This window comes from Dermacentor silvarum, chromosome 1 (genome assembly GCF_013339745.2).
Source record: "Dermacentor silvarum isolate Dsil-2018 chromosome 1, BIME_Dsil_1.4, whole genome shotgun sequence".
Classification (NCBI taxonomy): Eukaryota; Metazoa; Arthropoda; class Arachnida; order Ixodida; family Ixodidae; genus Dermacentor; species Dermacentor silvarum.
This window is the reverse complement of record NC_051154.1, coordinates 46,772,415-46,788,656: the sequence shown is the minus strand read 5'-3', so window position 1 is coordinate 46,788,656 and position 16,242 is coordinate 46,772,415. Positions and strand designations below refer to the sequence as shown.

Below are 16,242 nucleotides of genomic sequence, written 5' to 3'. Positions count from 1 at the left end.
TTATTTCCTTTTTTTTTTTTTTTTTGGAACAGCCACTGAAATTCGTGCACCGTGTAATAGCAGACACAGACACCAAGTGATCTTTCCAAAGTTCTATATGAATGTAGTACACTCGTTCCGCTGTAGAGATCATCGTCGGCCCGACGGCGTTCACAGTTTGCTTCGCGTTGAAAATCTTCGTTTCTCTTTTGAATGTTTCTACTATAAGAACTCTCAGTGTGTTTCTTTCTTTTAAAAAGATTATGTTAAAGGTTTCTCGCTCACACAACGGTGTCTCGATTCTGTACAGCGACCTTGCTTTAGCTTGACAAATATTTTTTTTCCTCTTCGTACTCTAGGGTACCTTTGCAAACGTATGGTGTCCCTGCATATGCCCCTTCGTAGTCAGCACTACATGAAAACGAAATACCCCGAGCGCAGACTACGCCCCGTCAAGCAAAATAGAGACGCCCTGTTAGAACAAGCACGAATTCGAATCCCATCCACGAAACGAGTCGCAAGGAACCAACGTTTGGTCATGACACCAAGAACAAGGATTAACGCAACCAATGTCGCCGCCTAAATACCACTATATTTTGAATTGTGGGATGTATTATTATTTTATATAGTATTATTATTTTTAGTAGTAGTAGTAGTAGTAGTAGTAGTAGTAGTAGTAGTAGTAGTAGTAGTAGTAGTAGTAGTAGTAGTAGTAGTAGAAGTAGTAGTAGCATTCAAAATAAATAACTAAATTAAAATGTATCCACTCATGGGAAGCCCCAGTACAAAGGCTGTGAACACGGAATTCTAAATCAACAGCGACGATGTCGGAAGGCACGCGCTGATCGACGGAAAAAAAGAAGTTCAGCTTTATATAGACAGTGCCGACAACTCGTTACATAAAGTATGGCGTACTAATACTACGCTTAGCCTTCAAAGTACGCAGCAGCGCACCAGCACAAGGGGGAGGTATACAAGAAGAGGAGAGACTATGCGCTCACCCTCGCTGCTGGACTTGATGGCGTTCTCCAGCCTGTTGAGCTCCTGTTCCACCTCTCTGAGCGAATACTCGCGGCTCTCCGGCGCCGCGGCCACACTCAGGCACGGGTCTGTCCCCAGGTAGCTGCAGCTGAGCTGCCCTTGCTCGGTGAGCCTCACTATCGCCCCCTGCATGCCCCTGGGAGAGAATGGCCGTCGCTGTAACTACGGTTCAGCGTTTACGGCTTAAACCACAAAGAAAAAATAAAAAAGTACGACGAATTTATTGTTCCCGCAATGCGGTTTTAACTAAATTCCGGAAAGCAAATTTATCAGAGAGCTTAAGACGGCGATCGACGCGCACTTGCGAGCTACTTGCGCTCCGATGCAAAGTGCCAGGCGAGGTCAGAGTCACATGTCAGCCTGCCACTTATTCTTTTTTATTATTATTATTTTCTGCCGCGAGAGAAAGGGGGGGGGGGGGGGGGGGGGGGGGGAGTTCTGGTACTTAGAATGATCAGTGAATTCCTGGTCCGGGTCATCGCAGGCTTCGCGATGTGGCCACTTCAGTGATGAACGAGGCAAGTTCACTGATGGTGACGCGGAGTCGTACTACCTAGTCTTTTATTTTTTTCTTATTCTCTTTTTTTTTAATCTTCGTTGGAGGTCCGTAACTACATAATCATCACGGATAATCTCTCATTCTGTTTGTGCTCCATTATCAAATGCATTAATTCTCTCTCCACATCACCGCATGGCATTGTGCCCTTGCTATATAGGCTGCTTCTCGAAAACTTGGCGAATCTCTGTATTGTGTTGAAGAGGAGGAACTGTCATAAAGCACGTTTTAGAGGCAACATAATTAGTGAACCAGATATTCACATAAAAAAAGAACAAGCCCGGCACAAAGATTTATCCACTGAAAAAAAAAGTCGGTTATAATCTATGTGGAAACACATATTTACCGAAAACAACCGAATTTTCAGGTGAAAATAAAAACCGAAAGTAGTACGCCGAACTTTAGGAAGAAGACAATCGCAAACGCTGAACCCTAGCTATAAGAAAACAGTTGCTAAGCAGTATACCACACTGCTTTTCATTTGTTCTCAGTCCTTCTGTCACCACCCTATAATATTATCCTGTTTAGTCTCCGTGCCTTGCCCTACACTCCGTATCACTAGGGATGCGTTATCTTATCGTGCTCGAGCCAACAGCGGTTACATAAACCCCAAGTGACAAAGGTTCCTTCGCCTTATGTTTTCAATATGCGTGGCGATCATTTTTTAAGTTTTACTGATTTTTTTTTAAATCACCTGTTGCAGATAACATAATTCTAGTCCCTGAGCTGCAATACTCAGAGAGGCGGACATTACCTTCACGATAAATCGAAACACATATTCAAAGAATTAACGAAAATTCACTGATGAACTATATGCGCCATCAAGCTTGCCGTAAACATTCACTGTTGTCACACTTACTTTTTTAACAAGACGCTCTTTTATGCATCGAAGCACAAAAGTAACTGTAACGTCCAAGTATGTTGTTCCAGACTTTGGGAAATATCTCGAAACCGTTGTCATCCTGGAAATTCATTTCAAGTGGATACGCCTTGCAAGCTCACCGGCTACAATCCCCAAGTTGCAATATGTGCCGTAAAGTAATTCATTAAGAAGTTAATTAGTGAATTTTCGTTAATTCGTTGAATATGTGCTTCGATTTCTTGTGCTAAGAACGTCCGTCTTTTCGAATAATCCAGCTCAGAGACAAGAATTATGCCATATGCTACAGGCGATTTTTAAAAATTCTGTAAAATTTAAGAATGATCACCCCGTATCGTATAACCAAGCTGTCATACCGTTTGTTTTTCTTCAAACCTGAAAAAAATTGGTCCACATTATCGCACCATTCTTTTTTCAAGTATCATAAAAATAGCTAACACCTCATAACAGAACACGACTGAATAATTCTGGTTTTTCCTTTTCTTCAATCAGCTAGTGGTTTTTAGGAAAACACTGCGCGCATACTTTATGCTTTGGTCATTGGTGGCAGTATTAGTGACGTAATCAGTGGAGTTCATCCAAACTGCGTTTCTCGGAATCGTAGCCAGTTGATACTTCTTGATTAAACTGTTATTCTTCTTTTTTACTTCTTTCTTCTTTTTCTTGCCTTACCGACAAGTGCGCCCATCGTATGCGTGCCTCTATCGAAGAAACGCGCACGCTTTAAGTGGTGAAAAAAAAAAAAAAACAGACCGTGTGGAAAGCACTCCTCGCAATCGCGTGGCGTCGTAAAACAAGCCCACGTGATTGCTCGGTTTGAAGCGAACGAGGTCGCACCAACTCACAGGGCAGCACGCTCGCAAGTGCGCCCATGTGGCTCTGTTCTCCATCGCCACTTCGGCGGCATCGCTTCGTCCGAAGCTCATGTATGGTACGCCACTTCTGCTGTATAAGTTTACTAAGGCTCCACCTGCTTACACACATTGCTAGTCCTCTACACAAGCGTATCGAGCACAATCAGGGTTTTTTTTTTTTTTTTTTTTTTTTTTTTTTTTTTTTTTTTTTTACATGTATACGCATTTGGCGCAATACCGATCAATCTGTGGAAGCTTAGTCAGTTGCAAATATGCAGAGGTGCGTGCGTGCGTGCGTGCGTGCGTGCGTGCGTGCGTGCGTGCGTGCGTGCGTGCGTGCGTGTGTGCGTGCGTGCGTGCGTGTTATTTTGCGCTATTCATAAGTTTGAATCATGAACCAATTAGCCAAGAGCAAATATTAGTCATTTATAAAAAGTATAAAACGCTTTTTTTTTTTTTTTTTACCCGGCCAGCCGGTTCTCCGGGCATCGAGCCCTTTATTCCATCATGTTGACCGTGTTTTCCCCAATAAAGCATTGCTGCGAACGTGCACAAGCAACAGAGTAATTGATGCGCCACAGGGCACGTCACTACTTTCTACAACGCTCGAGAGGTGTCTTGCCGAGCAATAAATGTGTGTAAACTGTCAAAAGTTTCCTTGTTAGAATTACGATGTTCGTGTCTACGTATGTGAGCATATGTGTCTATACGCATACGAATAACCCCAATCAAAGACGCCAGAAGCGCTCAATGATCTGAACGAAAAAGAAAAAAAAAAATGCTGGCTCTCCCGTAATCGAGAGTAGATGTGAGCATGAAATGGCTACCGGTCGGCAAAGCAGATTGGTGCCGCGACGCAGGCCTGAAAGCTTACTGAGCCGAAATGAACCTGTTTTGAACTGAACCTCGTTGCAAGTCTCGTCTCGGTCAAACAACCATGCGCGGCGCGCCGGACGCTGCCGGCCTGGTCACACAGCGTGGCGCCATTTCTCGAAGGAGGCGGCGCAAAACCCACGCCGTGGAACTCATGGACCACTGGCGTTGAAAAGAGCACAAGCAACCCTATCTCAGCGCCAAAAGATGACAAGTGTAGGGTGCACTGTATCTGCCTTTGGAGCATAGCTATTGGAAATGACAAACTTCAGCGTACTAGAAGTTACATGCTTGAGTGACATTGTGAACAAACATTAGGAAGAAATCGGAAGTAATATTTTTTTTTTTGTAACTTGTTTGGGCAGCAACTAGCGTATGTAATGCGGTCCTGTACAAGGGGTCAGGGGCCAGAGACCGTATTTTCTGAAGTTTTGACTGGTTGCCCGGATGTTCTCGTTTCGCTCTCGTCTTGAGTGCCCGGATAACGGCCCTGAATTTAGGCTCATGTTCTTTTGAAGGTCGCCGACAACGGGAACTAAAAGCATTTCATGCTTAAAAAAGAATGACAACCACGCAAAGTTCCAACATTCCCAACCAGGCAGATCTCTGCAGACCTTTGGCTTAAAATATCGCTTGTTTTCTTTTTCTATTTTCTCAGAAACACACCAGTCGAAGAACAAAGCGTTTTGTGCAAGTACTAAGACTTCGGGGTGTTCTGTTCAAACTAGGATGCTTTCCTTTTCTGTTTATAGATGTAAGGCTAAAGGGTATAGCTCGAGCAGCGCAACTCGTCACGATGGTCAGATCCGTTGGGCAGCATGCGTGCTACGAGCTGAACCTCAAAAACGTGAACCCCCACCGATGTTGACACGGCATATGCGTCGCAGAATCTGAGACCCGGCCGGCTGCCAAGAGAAAGCGAGCGAGGCTGTTGTGCCTAAAGCCCCTATATATGTTGTGCCCAGCTGCGCAGCCATGCCCGCGTGCGAGGGCAAGGCACCACCGTAGTGGTGGTGGGTGAGTGGGTAAATTTTTTTGGTGAAGGTATGCGCATGCGGCAGAGAACACGATGGCTTACTGTATCGTCGTCCTCGCCAGAGCAATCGGAGCCGACGAGAGCTGGGCAGCCCACTTGAGAACGGTATCGTGGTAGACGAGCAGCGTGCTCCTCTGCGTGGCCATGAGCAGCATCAAGGTGCCTTCCGTCGCTGAGTGCACAAAAAAAAAAAAAAAAAAGAACGTACCCGAAACGACGTCATGTCTTCAGCGTGCTCCAATATTCGGCACATAGCTTCGTATTATGTGCGGCTTTTTATGATGCTACCTTTACATATGACCCGCCGTGGTTGCTCAGTGGCTATGGTGTTGGGCTGCTGAGCACGAGGTCGCGGGATCGAATCCCGGCCACGGCGGTCGCATTTCGATGGGGGCGAAATGCGAAAACACCCGTGTACTTACTCGTAGATTTAGGTGCACGTTAAAGAACCCCAGGTGGTCAAAATTTCCGGAGTCCCCCACTACGGCGTGCCTCATAATCAGATCGTGGTTTTGGCACGTAAAACCCCATAATTTAATTAATTTTACCTTTACATATGCGCCGCAATCGCTTTTGAAGTATTCGCTCACTGAAGAAAATGCAATAAAGGCAAGGTGTTATAGCGCGAATGACGAAGCGATGGCTATTCTGATCTTTCAGACCGTGGCCTGATAAACGATACTTCGTGCCCGATGCATCCGAAAAGGCAGGCAAAGAGCGTTTTATAATAAGAGCATAGATACTGCGTAGTCATGATATACGCAAGGACGAGGCGGCCGTGGCAAGCTGTGTACGAGGCTCACGCAGTAGTATAGGTCAAAATGTGCTATGGTTGCTTTTCGGCAATGGAGAAAGCCGTTTTGCCCTTCGGCTGAACTGCTGTCACTGCTTCTTGCTTCCCGTACATTATTGATACCATATGCAAAGCGGCACGGTGCGCCGTATTGGCAGAACATTAGTTATCACATCCAGGCGGACTATACATGGTGAGTCAAGCTTGAACGGACTCAAACGTATACCTGTCCCGACGAGTCAACTGCTATCCACTAATCACCAAGAAAATGCCGAAGATGAGAGGCCGACATCAATGCAAAAATCCACATATAAGAGTTAATCTTAATCCACCGCGGAAGCAGATTGCTCCATACTGAGCCTCACCGAACATTTATTTGCTATAAACCATACGTCCAGTGCATTGACAAACCACCTGCACCAATTACAAGCTAGTGGGGGGTAGTATCATTTCCCATGCGACCCAACGTCAACTGCATTTAATATGATGTGCACCATAGCATTTCCGTCACAGTAAGCTTTAGCTCCGATCACTTAAAAAAAAACTATTGAATCCTATAAGAAACTATAATATTCTGTAAATGTTCGCACAGTGACCGCCTTTGTATGGAGAAACACGACGTATAAAAAAATTACATCGTTCGTGCAGTAAATTTTCCAAGATAAATAAATGTAATGTCACTTGGCATATATGTCACTTGACATAAAACAATAGCGTCAAACTTTATTTAATTTCTCTTTCTCATGTTACTGCTGCTTAAAAAGTGCAGAATTATTTTTTTTATGATTGGAGCTTTCTTGACAGATTGATGATTTCTTTGACAGAAATGCTATGGTGCGCACCATATCAAATGCAGTTGACGTTGGGTCGCATGGGAAATGTTGGAAAATTTGCTGCACGAACGATGTAATTTTTTTTTATTCGTCGTGTTCCTCCATACAAAGGCGGTCACTGTGCGAAAATTTATAGAATCTTATAGTTTGTTTCTTATAGGATTCAATATGATCATGCAAGATCGTTGGATATCCAAATTACGGGGTGTATACGGGGCTTTAGTGTAGGGCCTTCCCAGATACCAAAGATTCACTTACAACTTGGGTAGGGAAAAAAACACGCTGCCGTGAAATCCAGCACTTTTAAAAAGTGAAGCTCGCCACTTGGTTTAAAGGCAAAGAATGTGTGTTCACCTAAAAGAAAAAAGGAAGAAGGAAATTAGGCGGCTCCCACATTTACTCCATCTTGAAGGATAAATAGCGCCTTCGCACTCTACTCACCTAGAACTAATACTAGTGTTGGGCAATTGGAAAAACTTGCCACTTTTATATCGATGGCCTCCTCCCCGATTGAAACAGACCAGTCCGCCTATGAAAGAAGTCAGGCCGTGCAAACGATGTGAGGTTATTTCTTGCGTTCTATATAAGGGACATCTCGCACACTTACAACAACGCGTTTCCCTTTCTGGAGCCCCTCGGCGTCGTCTGTCGGCTTCTTGGACGCCTCAGTAGCCACAGCCAGTGTCTGAAACCTAAACGATGGTTTAATCAAGCTCATATCAAGGACGCTTCGATTTTATGCACTAATAAAAGGGCAGTAACTTAAGGTCAGTCCATGTAATGTAACATTACGTCGATGTCAGAAAGCAGGCAGAAGTCTTCATCGATCAACTACGCGTCCAAATGTACCAATATAAAACATATTGGTACATTTGGTCATGTTTGGCGACCGCTAGCGTGCAGCATATCTAAAACTAGAAAGCGATCAATATCGGCGCTTTTAAAAACGCCCTACACTGTTTTCGCTATGGGTTTCTCGGAAGTATAGTCATCAAAACAAAAAAAGAAAACCGTGTAAACGGAATCATCTACGAACGTCATATGCCTAGGCGAAGCCCTGTTCGCGAGCAACATAATATTTCGTTTTACTCGAATGGTTCCATTTGTCATCTGCCTGAATACAGTCCCAGGACGCGATAATTCTGCAACACGTTCAAGCAGTTCTTTGCTTATACGCACCTAAAATTTTCCAAGTGGAAAGCCGTGTTTACGGTAACGAGGGAATCCGTTTTCGCGACGTACGCAAGAGGACCGGGCAGCAAAAACTCTGGCAGGTATCGCGTGAACGCGAAGTTCTCTTGCTCGAAAAACGTCAACGAGCCGTCCACACCTTGCACACACAGAAAGTCTTGTCCTGAAGAGAAGAGAAGGAGAAAAAGAGCAAGGTGACACTGAAGCGTCGGCGCGAGTCGACAAGCCGGCCAAGCAATCTCGCGCGCTCACCTTTGACGCCACCGAAGGGCCCAGCCACACAGCAGTGAGAAGGCGCACTCAGTGTGTGCTCGTACATGAGTCTCAGCTTGTACTGCGTCCCGGGCTCCGCTTCACCGGCGTCACCTTCAAGCGCAATTGAATTGGCCTCGGATTATCCTCGCGGTCAACGTATATGCCACGAGAACCATAGGCCAAACTAAAGGATACTAACCATGTCCTGCCCTTTAAATATCCCGACAGTGTAAATAGCTATGGCAAATAAGTTCTGCGGTAATACACAAGGCGGAGGAAGTTGCCTGAAAGGAACAGTTTCCCCGGAACAGGAAGAATTTCTCTTCAAGTGTTAAGCTTTCTTTATGAGAAAACCGTGCAGGTTTCCTTTTGTATGTAAAGCTTCGTGCTAGACCCTCGGGTGGGTGACGATTTTTCCTTTTCATAAAATTACCTCCACCTTGCAGATTTTTGCAGAACTCGTCAGCTATAGTCACTGTCCCTGCGCTTCGAGTTGTCGATTAATTTGCCCTCACCCTGCAATCTGCTAGCATCCTGGTTAGCTCAGATGGTAGAGCGATCACCCCGGAAAGTGTTCTTCGGGCGCTCTTCGTGCGCCCAGTTACGGTATTGAAGCGGGAAAATGTTAATTTTCGTCGACGAATATCTTAAGAACAGATACCGTTTTTAAAATCGAGTAAATTGTTGTTGCCTCCTGCGGCGTTCTTCTCCAATACTACCTTGGCAACGTTGGCTTTAGAGCCACTAATTAAAGTGTTAACCAATCTTAGTTAATTAGCGAGCGGCTCGGCCATCTAGTGTCCACCATGCTGAAAGAACGAATAGTGAATAAAGCATCATCGCATTGGTTAAATTTTTTTACATATATATCTAAGCCCGGGCCGTATTCATAAAAAGCTCTTACGCTAGAATTTTTCGTATAAGAGAAAATTTCAGTCAATCTTGATGCTATATGTGATATATATATTTACTTCCCCATTCCGTCGCCCCTTTCCTAAGTTATGATGGCGGACATTACTTGGACGAGAAATCGAAACACTTATTCAACTAATTAACAAAAATCACTAAATTACTTTCTAATTAATTACTTTGCGGTACACACTGCAATTTGCGAATAGTAGCCGGTGAGCTTGCAAGACGTATACTTGCAGACGTATCCACTTGCAATGAATTTCCAGGATGACATTTTTAAGTTTTATGGAATTTTGAAAAATACCCTGTTGCAGATAACATCATTCTAGTCCTTGAGCTTGATTATTCAGAGAGGCGGACATTACTTGCACGAGAAATCGAAACAAATATTCAACTAATTAACAAAAATCCACTAACTATCTTTTGAATTAATTACTTTACGGCACATATTGCAATTTGCGAATTGTATTGTATAAGCTTTTTATTGTATAAGCTTGTATTCAGTATATATATGGTCCAAGTTCCCATTTTCAAGAGCTCTGTGACGAAAGTCTGAACGAGGTAAACGTGGCTCCCGCGTTGCTTTAGCATCCGCTCTTGTGACGTCACTGATCCGAGCAACCAGGCCTTGCGTATCTATGTTGCTAACCTCCGTAAGGCATGGGGGATGTTCGACAGTGCGCTACATCATGTCTCAGAAGATTTCTACCTTCTTTTTCGTGGCAAGTACGCACTCCTGCCTTCTAACTGAGACGGATACGCGCTCTCTGCCTCTGTCGGCATCGACAGTCCCGCAGAATTTCTTGCGACCAACGACAAAGCGCTTCAGCAACAAACATCACGTATTCGTGACGTCATGAGGAGACAACGAACAAGGGGCTGACGCCATCGCTGCAGAGGGTGCAGTCATTGCTTGCATTTTTTTTTTTGTCTCTCCAGTACTTCGAGTTATACTATCGACCTGAGTGATTACGACTGCGTACTTTGCACACTGTGCTGTCATTCAAAATATTTAAACTTGCCTATAGGACCCCTAACTCTAGGAAGTGTATCTCCGATAATCTCACTTACTCAGGGATAAGTAGATGGTTGTGGGGCGTGGCCATTGTTGATAAGTCACAGAAATTTTGCCAACCGTGTAAAGGTCGGCCAAAGTTTCTATTCGACCGTCGCGACCTCCATTAACAATGACCAAAAGTGCGAAGAAAAAAAAAGTGATCATGATCAAAAGCACACCTGTGAGGCTGTGAACAGATATTCTGCGTGGATGCAAAGTGGCAATGAAGAGTTTGTCGGATCCCCTGAAAGAAAAAAAAAAAGAAAAAAATCAGCTTCTTTCCAGGGTCAAGGGAACTTTATTTGATGAACGGCTGTGGTCTCTCGGCAAACACCTCCACTGGTACATTCATTTAGTGCGTTCGCAAGAAACCATACTCACGAAACAAACTGTCCGAGTAGTACTTGAAGTATAGCTTGGGCCATTTGAAACTCGAGAAGCACGTGCTCTGGCCGGAAGCCTTCGAAGGTGCCATCCTCCATTTGAGCGCATGTGGGCTGGTACACCCGCAACACACCCGAGTGGCTGCCCACGAGGATTTGCTCTGCGTGAAGACAAGCAGAGCGAGCATGGTCCACACTGGTCCAGGTTTTCACTGCGGTCGGCTGTTTCATGCGCCAGTTAGATTATTTGTAGCCAGAGAGGCCAAGAGAGCCCACAGAGATTGTATCAGTGTTTAGGGATAGGACCAATGTTTATAACGAGGTACACCCTTCCTTAATACTGTAAAGACCCCACTGCGTCACTGCACTTAATTGATGACTTATCAGCCGGGCTGCGTTCCACTTGAGCCTGGTGAAGAACACGTGAGCTTGAACTGAGCCTAAATTTAATCAAATGCAGCTATGAGTATTCACAATGCTCAAATGCCAACTGTTCGACGCCGAAACAATACCGAAGCGTTAAAAATGGAGATAGTCGTCCTTCATTTTTGCCGTGCTTCATTTCATGCACCGTCAAGTTCGCCAGGCCGTGAAATTCAACAGGTTTGAAGTGGAAGTTTTGCTTCGGCTCCAGCGTGTGCACGGCTTCCTTTTGAGCTTCGATCACGGCCTGACCTGCAAGCTCTTCGACGTTACCCGCGTCGCGCGTTGAACCCCAGCGAACGTGGGTTGGTCTGAAAGTGTCGTAGGGCTCGATTCATCGCCCAACCATGGGTCGCTAGCGATGTGCGAGCTCAAGGAACCAGACGTGGCGACGACCACTGGCGTGTAACCTCCCATCCGCAAGTGACTAAGCACCGGACCGACGTAAACAGCTGGCGTCAGAGAACTCTTCAGCCCACTGGAGAAGTGCCGAGTTTTTCCTCAAAGCCGGCCTCTGCTATAGACTCTTCGTGGACACGTCCTTCTTGCATGCCGAACTCTTCGAAGGAAGCCTGAAGCGCCTCGCAGTTTCCAATGAAGTCTTGCTGACCAAGAGCCTTCGAGGTTACCCTGCTCGAATTGACACTGCTCGGGGGCAGCACGTCCACGTATTGGCCGTGGGCCCCATCCGAACAGAGATATTCGATATTCAGGTAGGCGGTTGCCGAGGTGCCTGTTGATCCACCCAAACGTCAAAGAGGCTCATCATTTCTATGCTGGCTACAGCGGCGTGCTCGTTAACACGGAAAGAAGCCTTCCGTCGCTTGACGCGACAGAGGTCGGTCAAGTTTTCCTACTTCTACTTGCCTAAACCATGGCCCATACACACGAGGAAGATTGATCACACAGAAAGATGATGTTAATGTCGAGCCATTACTTAGTGGCACGTATCCAAGAGAGGAGTTCGCCGCAAAGCAAGAAGGTAAAGAAAGAATACAAACAAGATACGAAAGTTTCATAAAAAGCAAAAAACAAAAGGCAGCAGACTTCAGCGATTCCTTCGGCTCTGAACTCATTTACTGCGAAAGCAACACTCTTCTACGCTAAAGACATCACACATCTTGTTTTTGGTTGCTTGCTTGTGACAAGTAATTGCGCTCATCACGTGTATACGGGGGAATGGCCAAGTATCCAGCAGTTATAAAGTGGTTGGTTGGGATGGGGGGTTGACGAATAATGTAATAATTTAAAATAAGAATTTGAAAAAAAAATGAAATATATGAAAGTACACTTAAATTGTAATTATATAATAATATTAGAGAAAGAAAATTGTCATTTAGATAAATAATTTGTGACTTCATCTTCTTTGTAATGTGCGCAACTTCCATTCTGTATGATATATGACAATGAACTGTGTAGAATTCGAAGTACATGCGCAGACTTAAACGCTCTAAGATTCCCCATATCCATGCAGGTACAATACTTTTATTCAGTTCAATGTTTGGCAAAAGGCTTATGACAATTTTTTTTCTTGAAGGCCGTTCAACAAAAAAAAATGGTATTATTTGAAACCATTTTATTAGGACAATCTTGATGGATCACGTTTATTTTCTTCTACTTTGTGTGTCATCATGGTGACGTTGTTTTGTAGTCAGCGTAATAATTTGTCAGAAGTTGTGCAACAGTCATATTTTCTGTTTTCATCATTCAGCAAGAAAACGCCCAAGCACCTACCTACCCGACGTATCGGCAGCGTGGTATTTGAGATGACCTTGAAGTATAAAGTTTCTTCACACTATTTTCGAAATTCATTGTTTGTGTAAATCAATGTTTAAGTCGCTGGTAATGAGGCAGTTGCTGCGTTAAGTGCTTCTTGGCTTTTCAAGCTCGATGAGTCGTTTTGAAGGCCCCGACTGGGAATTATTCACACGGAGACCAGAAATTATACAACTGATGTCATGAGCTAAATTATTCAGTGCCACTTACGAGCTTTGAGCGAAAAAAAAATATTTCCCTGTAATCTGTAGAGCTGATAAATTTGGCACTTGGCTGCTGTGAATCGTGTGAGCTACTATGTAAAAAAAAAAAAAAAGCCGGTTTTGCCCTATTTTTGCCCTAGTCCAGCGGATGTTATATACGCAGGTGAGTCATAATTTCTGGCACCCTTAAAGGCTTCAAGGCACCGTGTACGTAGGGCCTGTAATGACATCGCACAGACGACACTGCGCTACTCGTAAAGAGCGGCGTCAGTGAAATTACAGAATTTTCATATTGTGAGCACTAATAGTTTTTTGCACTTCTTAAAAGTGAAAAGATTTAGGATAAAAGTCATGGGCCTTTGCGTTGAAATTTTCAAAGTCCGTGCGTGCGTGCGTGTGTTGTGTGTGTGTAAGAGGGTGTGTGTAAGAGGGTGTGTGTGTGTGTGTGTGTGTGTGTGTGTGTGCGTGTGTGTGTGTGTGTGTGTGTGTGTGTGTGTGTGTGTGTGTGTGGTGTGTGTGTGTGTGTGTGGTGTGTGTGTGTGTGTGTGTGTGTGTGTGTGTGTGTGTGTGTGTGTGTGTTGTGTGTGTGTGTGTGTGGTGTGTGTGTGTGTGTGTGTGTGTGTGTGTGTGTGTGTGTGTGTGTGTGTGTGTGTGTGTGTGTGTAAGAGGGTGGTTGGGTGGGTGTGCGTGTTTGTGCGTCAATATTTCGGTACAATATTTCATTCTCTCCAATATTTCGCCACAACATTTCTCATCCTGTATGATCACGATGAAGACGGCTTCCTACCAGGCATTCCTGCTCTACAGAAAAGCCGACAGTCACGACAACGTGGAAAAGAAAAGAACGATCGGTGGAAGCAGAGCGGCAGTCCGGAATGGAGATTCATTCGCGGTTGTTGCGGAGATGAGTCGTGTTGTGGTCAAATTGTGTAGGCGGTATTCTGTTTTCCTTTTGTTTATGAGCACAAAATTGATGAAGATCTCTTTTCACGAGCAAATCGCCAACGTTTTCGCAAGATACATCGCCGAGGCTGCTGTCCGGCCTAGCTCGATGAACAGCATACTGCGGACGAGGCCGTTCAACCGGAGCCTTGATGGAGATGCGCGGCGCCGCGTGCAAAATCAATTAAGGCTGGAAATAAGAAATATGCGTGTCGCCTTTCGCGCTTATGACATGCATTTAGAACGACACTGACATTTAAAGTGCATGAGCGCAAGCTGTTTCGTTCCCCAGTGGCACCAACTGTCACCAAAACGTCGTTGCAGCATTATCTTCCAAGCATGTATAAACGTAACTGGTGTCCGCTCTATGCAGCGTTACTATAACATACACAAAGGAAAATTGGTTGCTGAAAATTTTGTAATTTTTGCAATGAAAAACCTATGGATATAAACACATGACCAGATGAAATAATGGGGTTTGGTTATCATTTTAACATATAAGAAAACATATCTAACAAAGAAACTTAAAATAATGATAGTCGGCGGCATCGTCTCTACTGCCGTCACGATATCTGGACCAATGCGCACGTTCTCCAACGTAATGTCGATGCAATGTACGGCTGCAGCGTTTTACGTTGCTTGCAAACACTGTCACAAAACAGCTGAATGTTCAAAAATGGTAGTTCACACCTGACGATGTCGCTGCAAGATTACCGAACGTTGTGCACAATAAAGCAACGTTTACAACATTACGACGACGCTGTGACACTGATCTGTGCTGTTAGGGTTCGTTCACTCACTTTATGCGGAGGCCGAGTTCTGGCACGTTCCCTCCGTGAACATGCTCTGAAATCAATTTACGTGGCTAACGATGCAGTAAAACACAGAAAATCTCACTTGTATTCAAAGAAGTGCACAAGGCAAAGGAAGAAACAAATATGAATGTAGTCTGTGAATCAGATTTTTTTTTTTTTTCATGAACACATGTGTACGCCATGTAGACACGTGTGCATGCCAACTGATCAAATAAAGCTGCAGTAACTTCCGTTTTCTGAAATGACCTTAAATCAGTATAGATGTCTTGCTTACAAAACTTATGCTCGTGAAGATTTGAAAATACAATTTAAGCCTTGCCTAGGCTCTAGTACCAAAAGTAGCGGAGCCTACGCAAATAGTAATCGAGCAATGCGTGCAACAGCGAAGTTCCTGAACAACCACCGACCTGATTGAGACGGGTCGTTGCTGGCATTACCAATGCAGATGCAGGTAGCGTCAAACGTCTCGTCGGTCCCACAGGTAACAGTCCACCAGTCACGCGCTTTAAATAGTGACATCTGCAGTTTCACCAAAGCCTGCGGAATGAAATAGACCGTTTATGCAAGCAAAAGGAAGCACTGTGCCTGATAACTACGTGTCATCGCCGAACTTTAGGAGTTAATAACTGTCTCCATCGACAGGAAACCAGCAGGGATGTGTTCATTGGCATTTCATGAAGGGTGGCATGCGCAACTAAAAAGCAAGAATAGGTTAATTTTGCACACAAATATCATCCCTTGAAACTTAAAAATGTTCATCAGTGAGGTTGACAGTACAGTTTAGAAAGCGGAACTAGGTTTAGACGTCGCTATTGGTTCCAATTAGCAAGACTAAAATGCTGAGACAAATTTGTCGCTTTAGAGTGCAGAGTGAAACTTGGTACGCATTAGACGGTAACAAGCTTGAACTAACCGCTCATTCATATAAGCATTGCAATTAATCATGTCAGTTCAAGCGTGGATACTGCAGGAACAAATACAGCTTTCCAGACTATCCTTGAGATCAGGTTGCGAATATATAGATGTGCAGCATACCTGAAAAACACGGGCGCGTGTCGTTTTTGCCGGTCACCTAGGTAACAGACATCGTGCCAGGTAACGCCATCAGGTGCCGCCACTTACTGGCTGAAGGCGTGCCTCGCGTTGGGAGCGCTTGCCGCTCGACGGCCTGTGATCGAAAGTGCGCGAGGACCGGCGAGGACGTTTTCACGGGCTAGCCCTTTTAGCAAGTGAACAGCAACGATACGAAATGAATGAAGGCCGGTGAAAGGAGACGTCATCAGCAAAGGATAGCCAGGAAAAAAAACAAAGGAGGGAGGGGTGGAGAGAAAAATATAGAAAGAAAGGCTGGTACGAAATTATTCGTGCAGTAAATCAGTTGAGAATACGATATTAAGCTACTAGTTAACACCAACGCCTTGCCGTAATACGAGTACATTA

The 16,242-nt window shown here is 44.6% G+C and overlaps 1 protein-coding gene across 1 annotated transcript in view; it reads right to left on the bottom strand.

Moving 5' to 3' along the window:
* The window catches only part of LOC119462217 (protein PTHB1), an 82,437-nt gene extending 66,478 nt beyond the window's left edge, over positions 1–15,959 (bottom strand). Inside the window, exons 1-10 of the mRNA XM_049667532.1 lie at positions 15,210–15,959; positions 10,642–10,804; positions 10,440–10,504; positions 8,289–8,402; positions 8,025–8,199; positions 7,453–7,537; positions 7,287–7,374; positions 7,104–7,199; positions 5,262–5,391; positions 981–1,156 (exon numbers count right to left, since the gene is read on the bottom strand). Of these exons, the coding sequence (XP_049523489.1) occupies positions 981–1,156; positions 5,262–5,391; positions 7,104–7,199; positions 7,287–7,374; positions 7,453–7,537; positions 8,025–8,199; positions 8,289–8,402; positions 10,440–10,504; positions 10,642–10,804; positions 15,210–15,321 (1,204 nt within the window). The 5' untranslated portion in view covers positions 15,322–15,959. The remainder of the gene's footprint in view (positions 1–980; positions 1,157–5,261; positions 5,392–7,103; positions 7,200–7,286; positions 7,375–7,452; positions 7,538–8,024; positions 8,200–8,288; positions 8,403–10,439; positions 10,505–10,641; positions 10,805–15,209) is intronic.
* Between the last annotated feature and the right edge of the window lie 283 nt (positions 15,960–16,242).